Source organism: Carcharhinus amblyrhynchos, chromosome 4 (genome assembly GCF_965287045.1).
Source record: "Carcharhinus amblyrhynchos chromosome 4, sCarAmb.v2.hapA, whole genome shotgun sequence".
NCBI lineage: Eukaryota > Metazoa > Chordata > Chondrichthyes > Carcharhiniformes > Carcharhinidae > Carcharhinus > Carcharhinus amblyrhynchos.
This window is the reverse complement of record NC_137327.1, coordinates 74,461,825-74,477,230: the sequence shown is the minus strand read 5'-3', so window position 1 is coordinate 74,477,230 and position 15,406 is coordinate 74,461,825. Positions and strand designations below refer to the sequence as shown.

At 46.7% G+C, this 15,406-nt stretch overlaps 1 protein-coding gene across 1 annotated transcript in view; it reads right to left on the bottom strand.

Annotated features, from left to right (window-relative positions):
* Nucleotides 1–15,406, bottom strand: part of LOC145342448 (sodium- and chloride-dependent neutral and basic amino acid transporter B(0+)-like) — a 77,330-nt gene that overhangs the window by 35,237 nt on the left and 26,687 nt on the right. The window contains exon 6 of the mRNA XM_080188010.1: nucleotides 7,304–7,442. Within this exon, the coding sequence (XP_080044136.1) occupies nucleotides 7,304–7,442 (139 nt within the window). The remainder of the gene's footprint in view (nucleotides 1–7,303; nucleotides 7,443–15,406) is intronic.

Here is a 15,406-nt window from a genome sequence, read left to right as displayed (position 1 = left end):
CAGTGAAGATACGCAGCTCAAGGGCCCTACCTCTGATATTCTGCTGCTCCCAGCGATTACGGGCCATCTTATCCTGTGGGGATGAAAGGGAGGATTGAAAGCTTGATGCTGGGAAGGCACGGGATGTCGAGGGTAAGGTCAATTGGGCAGTTTGTTGGGGCACCTTCATAACCACCTTTATACTCTAAGTGCCTCCCCAGCAACACATTGATGTGGTGCATGGCACCAGGGATAGTGCCAGCACCCAGTCTCATGGGAACATGAGTTGCCAGGAGGGAATGAAGGTCCTGGATGAATAACCTCATGGACTGTGCCCATTAGCCCGAGGAGAAGATTTCCCAGTCCTCGGTCCACAATTGTGTCCACCAGGTGACGGAAGCCCAATGTGCTCGGGCAACTCAGTACATCAATTCTGACATGAGTCAGGCCCAGCAAGAAGCCCGGGCTGCAGGACTGGTCGCCATTGCCAGAATGCCGCATGTGCAGAGGGCAAGCTCTTCACCTAGCGGGAGGAGGTCGGAGGATGCGGTCCAAGGGTCGTGTGGTTCTGTGCGCTCATGGGGCCCGGTCTACTGGGACTGCTCTGGATGAGTGCGTGGAGTATCACTGCAGTCAAGGGTCTGGCACATGTACTGAGAACTGGGGATCGTATTCTCAGTGGGACGGAGGGCCTTTCTCATGCAGAACAATGCTCTGAGCCCCTGTGGATACAGTTGGAGTGCAGTCATCCCTGTGGGAGGTGGATCACAGGCAGATTAATCACAGCTATGGGGTGCAATAACGTTTATTAGCAAATTTTAACAGTACATATGACCCTATCCTTATCTGCAATGCATGCCTTCACCCGTACCCTCTTGGTGACCTTACAACTTCTTTCTTTTACGTGGCTTATGTTTCATCCAGGTGACCTCAGGATGCACATCAGAACTAGAGGCAGTTAGTGTGTTCCGCATTCTGTGGCCTGTGATGCTCTTTCCCTGGAGATGCCATAGTTGCAGTGATGGCCTGAGTACCACGTAATGCCATGCCATGTAATGCCATACTAGTTCCTGCACCTGAAGGCTGTTGGACTCCTCAAAACAGCCTGGCACTTGCTGAGTGTTGCTGGCAGCCCCTCCTGCAATCCCCGGTTCTGCTGCTGCATCTTCAGCAGAACTAATCCCAGTGGCCTGAGACCTAGCTACCCTCCACCTATGTCCATGGCTCTGGCAGACCTTTGTATGACTGAACAAGCAAACATTCCTGCCTGCACCTGATATACATTAAAGGCTGTGTTGTGCACACCAGAGATTTCCCCAGAAGCCTCACTGCTAACATGTCCATTGTGATGATTGTATCTGTGCTGGCAGATTATGTGGTTAGTGTTTGTGTCCAATGTATGGTGCTGGCCTCAGAAGATTCCTCAGGGGTTTTCTCTAAGCTGTCCTCGCCACTGTCATCAGGCATTTCACGGGAGCAGTGGTGGGGGGCAGTGACTCCTGGTGTGCTGGGCGTGCCAGAGTTGTTGCCTGTGACAAAGGATACATGGCAGGGACAGGTGTCTGCACAGATCACAATTTACTTGAGTTAGGTCATATGAATAAAGGTTTTCTGGATCCTCACTTCCATGCCTAACCCCGACCTGTTGTGGAAATGCTGGCGCTGGACTGGCGCAAACATAGTAAGAAGTCTCACAACACCAGGTTAAAGTCCAACAGGTTTATTTGGTCGCAAACGCCATTAGCTTTGGGGGCTTTGAAATGGCAAAGCCCCGAAAGCTAGTGGTGTTTGCTACCAAATAAACCTGTTGGACTTTAACCTGGTGTTGTGAGACTTCTTACTATGTTAACCCCGACCTGGCCATCAGCCATGGAACTATCCTCTTTCTCCCCCAACAGCTCACTGCTCTTTCCTCAAAGGCAGTGAGGATACAAAGCTCAGGGGTCCTACCTCTGGTATTCTGTCACTCCCAGTGATTATGGGCCATTCTTATTGGAAGAGAGGATTGAAAGTCTAATGGATGGGAGGGCACAGGATGTTGAGGGTAAGGTCAATTGGGCGGGGTTACATAAGAACATAAGAAATAGGAGCAGGAGTAGGCCATCCAGCCCTTCGAGCCTGCCCCGCCATTCAATAAGATCATGGCTGATCTGTAGCTGCTCAGTTCCACTTTCCCGCCCTCTCCCCATAACCCTTAATCCCCTCTCCTATCAAAAACCCATCAACCCGCGTCTTAAAAATATTTAGCGAGGCAGCCTCCACCACTTCAACGGGCAGAGAATTCCAGAGATTCACCACCCTTTGAGTGAAGAAGTTCCTCCTCAACTCGTTCTAAACCGCCCCCCTTTTATCTTGAGGCTGTGCCCCCTAGTCCTACTGTCTTTTTTGAGTGGGAAGAGTCTTTCCACCTCTATCCTATCCATCCTATTCATCATCTTATACGTCTCAATGAGATCTCCCCTCATTCTTCTAAACTCTAACGAGTACAAGCCTAGTTTATTCAGCCTCTCCTCATAGCTCAACCCCCTCAACTCCGGTATCAGCCTAGTAAACCTCCTCTGCACTCCCTCCAAGGCCAAAATGTCTTTGCGCAGGTGCGGCGCCCAAAACTGCACACAGTACTCCAGCTGCGGCCTCACCAATGCCCTGTACAGCTGCAGCAAGACCTCCCTACTTTTATATTCAATCCCCCTCGCTATGAAGGCCAGCATCCCATTCGCCTTCCTGACCACCTGCTGCACCTGCAAGCTGGGTTTTTGCGACTCATGCACAAGGACCCCCAGGTCCCTCTGCACCGTCGCCTGCTGCAGTTTTTCGCCCCGTAAGTAATAGTCCTTCCTACCATTCTTCCTACCAAAGTGGACCACCTCACACTTGCCAACATTAAATTCCATTTGCCATTTCCTGGCCCATTCGCCCAGCCTATCTAGATCCTTCTGTAGACTCTCCACACCCTCCGCACAATTTGCCGTTCCCCCAATCTTGGTGTCATCAGCAAATTTCGACACTCTACACTCGGTTCCCTCCTCCAGATCATCTATATAAATGGTAAAAAGCTGAGGCCCCAGCACCGACCCCTGGGGCACTCCACTAGTCACCATCCGCCAATCCGAATAGCACCCGTTGACCCCCACTCTCTGCCTCCTATTTGACAACCAATCCTCTATCCACGCTAACACCCTACCCCCAACTCCATGTCCCTCGACCTTCTGCAATAACCTCTTGTGAGGCACTTTGTCAAACGCCTTCTGAAAATCTAGAAAGACCACATCCACCGGCTCTCCTCTATCCACCGCCCTAGACACATCCTCACAGAACTCCAGTAAATTTGTCAGACACGACTTCCCTTTAATGAAACCGTGCTGCGTCTGCTCTATCAAGCAATTCCCTTCAAGATGCCTCGCAATTTCCTCCTTAATGACAGATTCTAACATTTTACCTACCACAGACGTTAAACTAACCGGCCTATAATTCCCCGCCTTTTGTCTGGCACCCTTCTTAAACAATGGCGTAACATTAGCCATTTTCCAATCATCCGGCACTTCCCCGGAATCCAGCGACGTCTGGAAAATAACCACCAAGGCATCCACTATCACCTCCGCCATTTCTTTCAGAACCCTCGGATGCATTCCATCCGGTCCTGGGGACTTGTCCACAATCAGCCCCTCCAGTCTGTCGAGCACCACCTCTCTAGTAACAGTAATGTCATTAAGACCCTCCAGTCCTACCACCTTTCCATCGCTAACACCCGGCAAATTGTTCACGTCCTCCTCCGTGAAGACAGAAACAAAAAAGTTATTCAATACCTTAGCCATATCCCCATCCCCTACCACTAGGTCCCCTTTCTCATCCTCTAAAGGACCAACATTCACCCTAGCCAGCCTCTTCCTTTTTATATATTTATAAAAACTCTTGCTATCCTTTTTTATATTAAGCGCTAGCCCAGCTTCATAGTTTCTCCTACCCTTCTTTATCAACTTCTTTGTCAGTCTTTGTTGATATTTAAACCTCTCCCAATCCTCTTCTCGCCCACTACTCTTAGCTACTCTAAATTCCTCCGCTTTTAGTTTAACACTTTCCTTCACCTCCTTCGTTATCCACGGCTTATTACCTCTCCTCCTACTATCCTTTTTGACCATTGGAATAAATTTACGCTGAGCACCAAGAAAGATCTCCTTAAAGATCCTCCACTGCTCCTCAACAGACCCTCCCTCTAACGCGCTCCCCCAGTCCACATTCGCCAATTCTTCTCTCATCCTACCGTACTCCCCTCTGTTCAAACAAAGGACGCGTGTCCAGGAACCCACTTTCTCCTCCTCCATCTGCGCCAGAAACTCCACCATACAATGATCACTCTCCCCAAGAGGATCCTTCACCACAAGGTCCCTAATTCTACCCGCCTCATTACATAGCACCAGATCCAAGATAGCTTGCTCCCTCGTCAGCTCCAACACACACTGTTCGAGGAAACTATCCCGGCAGCATTCCAAGAACTCTTCCTCGAGCCCCCCGCGTCCAACATGGGTCGACCAATCAATATGCAGATTGAAATCCCCCATAACTACGGCCGTCCCATTCCTGCACGCCGCACTTATTTGCGCGTTAACAGCTCGCCCCACCTCCAGATCATTATTCGGGGGCCTATAGACGACACCCACCAGCGTCTTCCTCCCTTTGCTGTTCCTAATCTCCACCCACAACGATTCCACCCTTTGCTCCTTGGCTCCAATATCATCCCTTGCTACCACCGTGATGCTATCCTTAATCAGCAGAGCTACGCCCCCCCCCCCCGCCTTTTTCCTCCTGCCTATCCTTCCTAAACACTTGCTAGCCCTGTACATTCAGCTCCCAGTCCCTCTCACCCTGCAGCCACATCTCTGTAATGGCCAACAGATCGTATCCATTTGTGTCGATCTGCGCCACCAGCTCATCCACTTTATTCCGAATGCTTCGTGCATTCAGATAAAGTGCTTTCATCCCAGCCTTCACCTGGACCCTATTTGCCGCAACGCCACCAACTATACTCACGCCCCCTACTCCCTCTATTATTGGGACATCCTCTTCCCTTACCTGTACCCTCTCCTTAACTTTAGACCTCGTAACATCACCTACTCTCGCACCCTCCCCCCCCCAATTAGTTTAAAGCCCTGTCTACAGTCCTCTTTACTCGATTCGCCAGCACTCTGGTCCCAGCACGGTTCAGACCAACCCCATCCCGCCCGAACAGGTCCCACCTACCCCAATACTGGTGCCAATGCCCCATAAATTCAAACCCATTCCTCCCACACCAATCCCTGAGCCACCCATTCACTTCCTTAATCCTGTCAACCCTACGCCCGTCTGCACACGGTTCAGGCAGTAGCCCAGAGATAATCACCTTGTCGGTTCTACTTTTTAATTCCATTCCCAGCTTTTGCGGGGGGGCGGTGGTGGTGCCAGAAGGGTTGCAGGAAGATGCTAGGGTGTCAGGTGCTGGAAGGCTACAAAGTGTCGGGGATGATGCGGGGAGGCGGGGGGTGGGGGGGGGGGTGGTTTGGGATTAATATGGACATTGGAAGAGTATTGCATGGGACTGATAGCAGGATGGGATGGACACTCAACCTTGCTGCACGAGCGAGGTCGTTCATTTTCTTCTAGCACTTGCGGCCAGTCCTCCATGCCAGTGCATGGGCATTCACTGCAACGGTCGCTGCTTCACAGGCCTCATTGCCAACCCGACCCCTGGGTTTTCAAATGTTCTAGGGAAAAACAAAAACATCCCTCCTCTCCTCTACAGCGTTCAGCAATAGCGCAGCTCTCTTTTCACGAGGGAGTCACCTCTTGGGGTAGCTCTTTGCAGTGCCATCTACTTGGCATGCCAGACTGGTCCATCATTAGTGCTTATATGCAGCTTTCCCTTGTTAACGCCACACAACTGTGGCCACTTTGGGTGAGTTACACACTGGCAGGGTTCGTGCTGGCAAGAATTGCATCAAGGTTCTTTCATTGCACTCAGTGTTGTAAGATTGCTGTGTGCAGTGCGCTAAAAAAAACTGGCAGTTAACACTTGCTTTCAGACTTTATTGAAATTTGTTTGTAAAATCGTGCTCTATATCTTTGGTCCCAATATGGACTATGACCTCTGGCTGTTTCCATTTTCCTCACAGAATATCATACACCTGCTTTAATCTGGCACCATGGGGGCAATATGCCATTTGGCAAACACAGTTAGAGAATCATTTGTCTATGCCCAAACTATCAACTTTCCCTGTGACTCATTACGTGAGACATTCACCCAATTACAGTTACCAAGATGAAGAACATAAGAAGAGCAGGAGTAGGCCATCTAGCCCTTCGAGCCTGCCCCACCATGCAATAAGATCATGGCTGATCTGTTGTGTCTCAGTTCCACCTTCCCACCTTCTCCCCATAACCCTTAATCCCCTTGCCTATCAAAAACCTATCAACCCGCGTCTTAAATATATTTAGCGAAGCAGCCTCCACCACTTCAACGGGCAGAGAATTCCAGAGATTCACCACCCTTTGAGTGAAGAAGTTCCTCCTCAACTCTGTTTTAATCCACCCCCCCCTTTATCTTGAGGCTGTGCCCTCTAGTCCTACTGTCCTTTCTGAGCGGGAAGAGCCTCTCCACCTCTATCCTATCCATCCCATTCATCATCTTATACGTCTCAATGAGATCTCCCCTCATTCTTCTAAACTCTAATGAGTACAAGCCTAGTTTATTCAGCCTCTCCTCATAGTTCAACCCCCTCAACTCCGGTATCAGCCTAGTAAACCTCCTCTGCACTCCCTCCAAGGCCAAAATATCTTTGTGTAAGTGCGGCCACCAAAACTGCACACAGTACTCCAGCTGCGGCCTCACCAGTGCCCTGTACAGTTGCAGCAAGACCTCCCTACTTTTATACTCAATCCCCCTCGGTATGAAGGCCAGCATCCCATTCGCCTTCCTGACCACCTGCAGGCTGGGTTTTTGCGACTCATGCACAAGGACCCCGAGGTCCCTCTGCACCGTCGCACGCTGCAGTTTTTCGCCATTTAAGTTCTAGTTCTGGCAACTTTCTTGTAAATCTCCTCTCCACTATCTCCTATCCACAGCAATATACCCTTCCTGTAACGTGGAGACCAGAACTGTACACAAAACTCCTGGTGTGGCCTAACCAGCATTTTCTACAGTTCCATCAATACAGCCCTGGTTTTGCATTCAACACCTTGTTCAATAAAAGATAGCACTCCATAAGCTTTCTTGACCAACATGTCCACCTGTGAAGCTGCTAGTACAGTTCTGTAATGTTATAAGTGTAGCTATCTGAAGCAGTTTACTTACTCCCAGTATTGCTCACTTGGTCCCTGGTGAGGAAGGTAGATTTCTGATCCATTTGGACAAGTTTCATTGTTTACATGCAGCCATGTTGTATTAACGATTTCAAAATGTCCATCACCCAGAGTGAGGTTGCAGAGTGGATCTAGAAAATGGGGAATTTGAAACACAAAGAATTACATTTATATAATAGCTGTATCCCAGAGTGTTCTCCAGTTAAATAATTTTGAGTGTGGGTCACTGTTGTAATGTAGGAATCACGACTTCCAATATGTTCTCATCCAAACAAATGGAAAGTATTCCATTCCATTCCTGACTTGTGCCTTGTTGCTAATGGACGGACTTTGGGGATTCAGGAGGTGAATTATTTGCTGCAGACTTTCTAGTGCCTGACCTGCTCTTGTGGCCACAATATTTGTATAACAGTTCCAGTTCAGTTTCTGGTCAAAATAACCCCAAGATGTTGGTAGTTGAAATTCAATTATGAACTATCAAGAAGATATGATTGAATTATTACTTGTTGCAGATGCTCATTGCCCGGCGCTTGTGTGGCATGAATGTTACATGCTACTGATCAGCCCAAGCCTGAATATTGTCTCAGTCTTATTGCATATGTAGCTAATATTTATAAGGCAGGTCCAGTCCAGTTTCTAGTTGATAGTAACCCCCAGGATGTTGTAGGTGGGGGATTTTTGTTTCAGATCGTTGCACATGATATTATGAAACACCCAACGTTTTACAGTCCACCCCATAGTGTATATTTTAATGTACACTGTGGACATATTATCCTTATTGAGTTAGGTTGCGAAAATCTATTGACTGTATGTCATGTGTATTGTGTGTTCTGTATCAGTCTGCTTGTAAAGGGAGATATTATTCGATATATTGTATAAACAAACTACAATGTTCAATAAAAGTATTAAAACATTAACAATTCCTTGAATGATTCGTGACAAAGCCAGCGGAATATTAAAGAATGTTAGGGCAGCAATTCTATCAAAAATTGAGGTTTTATTCACTTTCGTCCATGCTGCCATAGAGATAGAGCATAACCCCAAAACAAACCCATGGTAATGTATGACCCCGGTGGTGACTCCATGGAAATACATGATCCCATGATGACCCTTGGGGGATACATGACCCTGTAGCAAACCTTACAGATGTTTCTATTACATCCTTTTTCTTGCATTTATGTGCATCATGGCTAATTGTGTTAACTGCTTCCCATAGCTACTTTTACAATGATGATTCTTAAGTCTGTTACGATCATGATCCACACCATGACCAGCATCAATTCATGACTATGAAGACTACTTTTTTGGCCTTTGCACAGTGGGTAAAATGAGTGACAATGAATGGGCAGCCTGTACTTTATCAGATACAACATTATTTTCCATTGACTTCAATTGAAAAGAAATTGTGTTCAGTGTGAAACAGGCTGTTGATTCACTATTGCTTGTTTCACACTTTGGGCAAAGACCAATTTTATGTTCATATACCAATTTTTTCTCTCTGGTTGGTTAACTGCCTTTTCTTCTTTCTCACTATCTAGTTATATCTTTTCTTTGTTAGATTACTTTATTTATTTCCAAATTTCACTATTTGCCAATTATGAGAGAAAATGCTTCCGAATATAAAATGCATCATCTAATCCCAACTGAAGGAAATTCTTCTGACACATACCAACAAAAAACTCTAAGATACAAGTAACAACATAGATCTTCATCCAACCTGCTGTATCACAATAAAAATGCTGCCAATTCATGTCACAAATCAAAAATGTATCCATAAATTTATCTGCAACAATTCTCTCTTCATAAATTGCACAATACACACTGCCAAACCTCTGCACATCCTGGGTTCTCTGTGCAGTAAATCTCCCTGTCCTGTATTATGAATGGCACTTTGATAACAACAAGAATTAACGCTTTAAAGACTGTCCCACAGGCCAATTTTAGAACTTACAAAACATGAACACTGTGGACCATAAACAAACTAAAGAACATTCTTTCTCTGTAGAAGAATTGTTTTAATAGCCTACTTGTAAAATAAAATCAAGAACAATCAGTTGCAATTAATCCACACACATTTGTTGTTTTAATAGCAATGTGATAAATAGCAAAGCTGAGGGATTTAGGAAGATGAGTAAGGCTTCATCAGCTGTAATGTTGCAAAGTGTAAACATAGAACAAACCGAAGGATGTCAGACAGGATACAACATTGAAAGGTATTGTAGAGATAGATATTGGTTTATTTAAAGTCACCATAAGGATCCACTTGACGTTGTAACTTGGGTTTTTATCACTAACATTGGTCCTTTGGTACTCTGTAATCCTTTGTCCAGCTGATTTTCTATTTTGAGCAATTTCATATTTATTCAGGAATAGGATGCACAGTCTTTAGCAGGGAATCAAACTTTATTAAATTTAAATAGCCAAGGACATTTTATTAGATTCGGTTAAGCGGAAGGATGGGAAAGGTAGGATTAGAGAGCCGTGGATTACAGGAGGTATCAAAGACTTAGTCAGGAAGAAGAGGGAAGCGTATGTTAGGTCGAAACAACTGGGTACGGAGAGTGCGCTGGAGGAATACAGAGAGAGTAGGAGGGAGCTGAAAAGGGGAGTTAGAAGGGCGAAGAGAGGGCATGAAATGGCTTTGGCTGGTTAGGATTAAGGAAAATCCAAAGGCATTTTATTCCTATATTAGGAGCAAGAGAGTAGTTAGAGGGAAAATTGGTCCTCTTAAGGAAAAAAGTGGGGAGTTATGTATTGAGTCGGAGGGAATGGGGGAGATCCTGAATGAATACTTTGCGTCGGTATTCACGAAGGAGAGGGGTTCGGTAGCGTGCGGTGTCTTGGAGGGAGCTGTGGATCAGTGGCAGGAAATATCTATTACGAGGGAGGAAGTGCTAGGGCTTTTAGGTAGCGTAAGGACGGATAAAGCTCCGGGGTCTGATGGTATTTATCCCAGGCTGCTTAGGGAGGTGAAAGATGAAATTGCTGGGCCTCTGGCGCAAATCTTTGTCTCTTCTTTGGACACAGGTGAGGTCCCAGAAGACTGGAGGGTAGCAAACGTGGTACTGCTGTTTAAAAAAGGCAGTAGGGATAACCCTGGAAATTATAGACCGGTGAGTTTGACATCGGTGGTCGGGAAATTAATGGAAAAAATACTTAGGGGTAGGATGTATGAGCATTTGGAGCATTGCGATCTGATTAGGGATACGCAACATGGCTTTGTTAGAGGGAGGTCTTGCCTCACGAATCTGGTAGAATTCTTTGAGGAGGTGACAAAAACGGTTGACGATGGGAGAGCCGTTGATGTCATCTATATGGATTTCAGTAAGGCGTTTGACAAAGTCCCTCATGGTAGGCTGGTAGAAAAGGTTAAGGCGCATGGGATACGAGGTCAGGTAGCTAGGTGGATTGAGAACTGGCTGGGCAATAGGAGACAGAGGGTAGTTGTTGAGGGAACCTTTTCAGGCTGGAGGCCAGTGACCAGTGGTGTGCCACAGGGCTCAGTACTGGGACCTCTCCTCTTTGTAGTATACATAAACGACTTGGAAGAGAGCGTAAGTGGTGTGATCAGCAAGTTTGCGGATGACACCAAGATGGCAGGGTTGGCGGATACTGAAGTGGAATGTCAGGTGATACAGCAGGATATAGATAGGTTGGTACATTGGGCAGATAGGTGGCAGATGGAATTTAATCCTGACAAATGCGAGGTGATGCATTTTGGAAGGAATAATGCAGAGAGGAGCTACGTGATAAAAGGTAGACCGATTAGGAATATAGAAATACAGAGGGACCTGGGAGTGCAGGTTCACAAGTCTATGAAGGTTGCGACACAAGTAGAGAAGGTTGTGAGGAAAGCTTATGGAATGCTAGCCTTTATAGGAAGGGGTATAGAATATAAGAGTGGTCGTCTAATGCTTCAGTTGTGCAGAACGTTGGTTAAGCCGCATTTGGAGTACTGCGTCCAGTTCTGGTTACCTTACTACCGGAAGGACGTGGAGACTCTGGAGAGGGTGCAGAGGAGGTTTACCAGGATGTTGCCTGGCATGGAGGGACTGAGTTACGAGGAAAGGTTGGAGAAACTGGGACTTTTCTCCTTGGAAAGACGGAGATTGAGGGGAGACATGATAGAGGTATATAAGATACTGAAGGGAATAGATAGAGTCAATAGTGAGAGACTGCTCCCTAGACTGGGTACAATTACGAGAGGTCATGATCTAAGGGTGAGGGGGGAGAGGTATAATTTGGATGTGAGAGGAAGGTTCTTCACGCAGAGGGTCGTGGGGGTATGGAACGCGCTACTGAGTAGGGTGGTGGAGGCAGGAACGTTGGACTCGTTTAAGGTTCACTTAGATAGACACATGAGCGAAACGAGGATGGAGGGTTATAGTAGGGGCTATTAAATAAGGTCAGAGCCTCGGGAGACACCGGAAATGCAGACTTGTATGTTAATGTTTTTGTCTTTTTATTCCGCAGGTGAGGTCCACCTTGTTGTCAAACAAGGGGCATGCACACGGTGGGTCATGCGTGGGCTGCTCTTGGAGGTTCTAGGAGTGGCCTAGTACTTCGTGTCGGTGTGTGTGCTTGATCCTGGACCGGTAGACGGGCACCGCAACAGCTCAGTGACTAGCACTACTAGCTGTGCAGATACATGGATTTGGGCCTGTGTCTGTGGGAGTTTGCGCATTCTCCCTGTGGTTGCGTGGGTTTCCTCCGGGCACTCCGGTTTCCTCCCACACCCCAAAGATGTGCTCTTAGGCTGATTGGTTTACCAAATTGACACTATTCTCCCCTGAATCTGGCTAAGTTAGGGGTTCCATTCGTAGACACGCAGGGTAGAATAGGTGTAGGAGGATGCGGTGGCGCGGGCTCGTTGGGCAGAAGGGCCTGTTTCCCGTGCTGGGTTGTTCTTTGTTTTATATCATATGAATACAAGTTGACGGCATTGGAATTGAGCAAAGGATGCTGGGGCTTGGCTGCAGGAGCCCTATCAATATGTTAGATGGTCTGCACAGAATTGTTATGGTGCAGAAGCAGGCCATTTGGCCAACGTGGCTGCACCGGTTCTCCAAACGAGCATCATGGCTTAGTGCCATTCCATTGCCTTTCTCTGCACCACAGCACACTATTTCTATTCATCATCTCATGCCCCCTTGAATGCTCTGATTGAGCTTGCCTCCACACTTCCAGATATTGGCCAGAATTTTACCGGCACGCCTGCCCTGGAATCAGGGCAGGCAAGGCTTGCAGAACGGAATTCTCCATTGGCCTCAGGTGGGATTTTATGAGCCTCACCCGAGTGAGGTTGTAAAATCCCGGTATGTGTGTTCCAGGTCTGAACCACTTGCATGTTTAAAACTCTTTTTCTTGCATCACATTAGCTTCTTTTGTAGATCACTTTAAATCTGTGCCCTCTCATTCTTGATCCTTTTATGAATGGGAACAGTTTCTCGCTATCTACTCTACCCAGGCATCTCATGATTTTGAACATCTCTGTGAAATTCACGTACATCATCAGCTCAGCATTATCCTCATTGATAATTCCTCAAAAATCTCCAGCAAGTTAGTTAAGCATCATTTCCTCTTTAGAAATACATAGTGTTTTTTTCTATGCAATCCACATATTTTTCATGCGACTTCCACTTCCGTTTCTAGAAGCTTGCCCACCACTGATGTTAAACTAAAATTAAAACAAATTACTGTGGATGCTGAATCTGAAAGAAATACAGAAAATGCTGGAAAAACTCAGCAGATCTGACAGCATACAAAGAACAAAGAACAACCCAGCATGGGAAACAGGCCCTTCGGCCCAACGAGCCCGCGCCACCATTTCAACAAAGCATTTTCCTACACCTACCCTACCCCGTGTGTATGTGAATGGTACCCCTAATGTAGCCAGATTCAGGGGAGAATAGTGTAGTGTCAATTTGGTACACCAATTAGCCTAAGAGCACATCTTTGGGGTGTGGGAGGAAACCGGAGCACCCGGAGGAAACCCACGCAACCACAGGGAGAATGCGCAAACTCCCACAGATACAGGCCCAAATCCATGTATCTGCACAGCTAGCAGTGCTAGTCACTGAGCTGTTGTGGTGCCCGTCTGCTGGTCCAGGATTAAGCACACACAGCGACACGAAGTACTAGGCCACTCTCAAAACCTTCAAGAGCAGCCCACGCACAACCCACCATGTGCATGCCCCTCGTCTGACAACAAGGTGGACCGACACCTGTGGATTAAAAGAGACAAAAACATTAACATGTAATACTACATTTCCAGTGTCGTCCCGAGGCTCTGACCCTTTTTAATACCGTCTACTGTAACCCTCCATCCCTGTTTTGCTCATGTGTCTGTCTGAGTAAACCTTAAACAAGTCCAACGTGCCTGCCTCCACCACCTTACTTGGTAGCGCGTTCCATATCCCCACGACCCTCTGCGTGCAAAACCTTCCTCTAGTATCCAAATTATACTTCTCCCCCCTCACCCTTAGATTGTCACCTCTTGTAATAGTTGTCCCCAATCTAGGGAAAAGCCTACCACTGTTGACTCTATCTATTCCCTTCATTAGAACGGAGTTGAGGAGGAACTTCTTCACTCAAAGGGTGGTGAATCTCTGGAATTCTCTGCCCGTTGAAGTGGTGGAGGCTGCCTCGCTAAATATTTTTAAGACACGGGTTGATGGGTTTTTGATAGGAGAGGGGATTAAGGGTTATGGTGAGAGGGCGGGAAAGTGGAACTGAGCAGCGACAGATCAGCCATGATCTTATTGAATGGCGGGGCAGGCTCGAAGGGCTGGATGGCCTACTCCTGCTCCTATTTCTTGTGTTCTTATTATTTTATACACCTCTATCAGATCCCCCCTTAATCTCCGTGTTTCTAAGAAGAGCCCCAGTTTTTCCACCTTTCCTCGTAACTCAGTCCTTCCATGCCAGTCAACATCCTGGTAAACCTCCTCTGCACCCTCTCCAGGGTCTCCACGTCCTTCCGGTAGTAAGGTGACCAGAACTGGACACAGCACTCCAAATGCGGCTTAACCAACGTTCTGCACAACTGAAGCATTAGACGACAGCTCTTATACTCTATACCCCTTCCTATAAAGGCTAGCATTCCGTAAGCTTTCTTCACAACCTTCCCTACCTGTGTTGACACCTTCAGAGACTTGTGCACCTGCACCCCCAGGTCCCTCTGTATTTCCATACTCTGTGGAAAGACGACAGAGCTAACGTTTCGAGTCTGGATGATTATTTGTCAGAGCTGAAGAAAAGAGGAAATAGGATAAGATTTGTATTGTTGTGAGGGTTGCGGGTGGGGGAGCAGTAAGGACTGGACAGAAGGTCAGTGACAGGTGGAGGCTAGGAAGAGATTGACAAAGATGTTGTGGATAAAAAGACAAAGGCAATGTAAATGGTGGTGATCATGGCTTAGAACGGTGGCACTTCAAGAGAAACTGAGTGGTCTTTAATTGCTGGGGCTATCCTTATAAGCTTTTTTGAATAAAAGTGAACATTTGCAATTCTACAGTCCTCTGTCACCTTCCCTTAGTCGAGAGAAAACTGGAAGATTATGGCCAGCAACCCTGCAATTTCCATTCTCACTTTCTTCAAATATCCATAGATGCATCTCATGCAGTTCTGATGCATTGTCAACTTTTAGTACGGATAGTCTATTCAACACATCCTCTATCAATTATGACCCTTCTATGGACAGAATTTCCTTGTCATGTCATGGGTAGCATTCACCTCCCTGTAAAGTTGGATGGAAGTTACGTATTTAATTCCTCAGCCTTCCCCCTGCCTACATGAGTTAATTCCCTTCTAGGTTCCCAATTCGGCCTAACTCCTCCTTTTATCACCCTTTCATTATGTAAATGCCTGCAAAAGACTTCAGGATTCTCCTTTATGTTGACTGCCAGTCTTTTCTCAAAAAACCCTCTTTGTTTCTCTCATTTGTAATTCTGTGTACCAGGCACATTTGGGCATTCCTCGTGCCCCATGTTAATGACAGAAGATACAACTGAAAACACATTTTCAACATTATAAACCATTTCAACATGACAGCAATTATTTGAATGATCTTCAGAAGCAGACAACAACTAGTCTG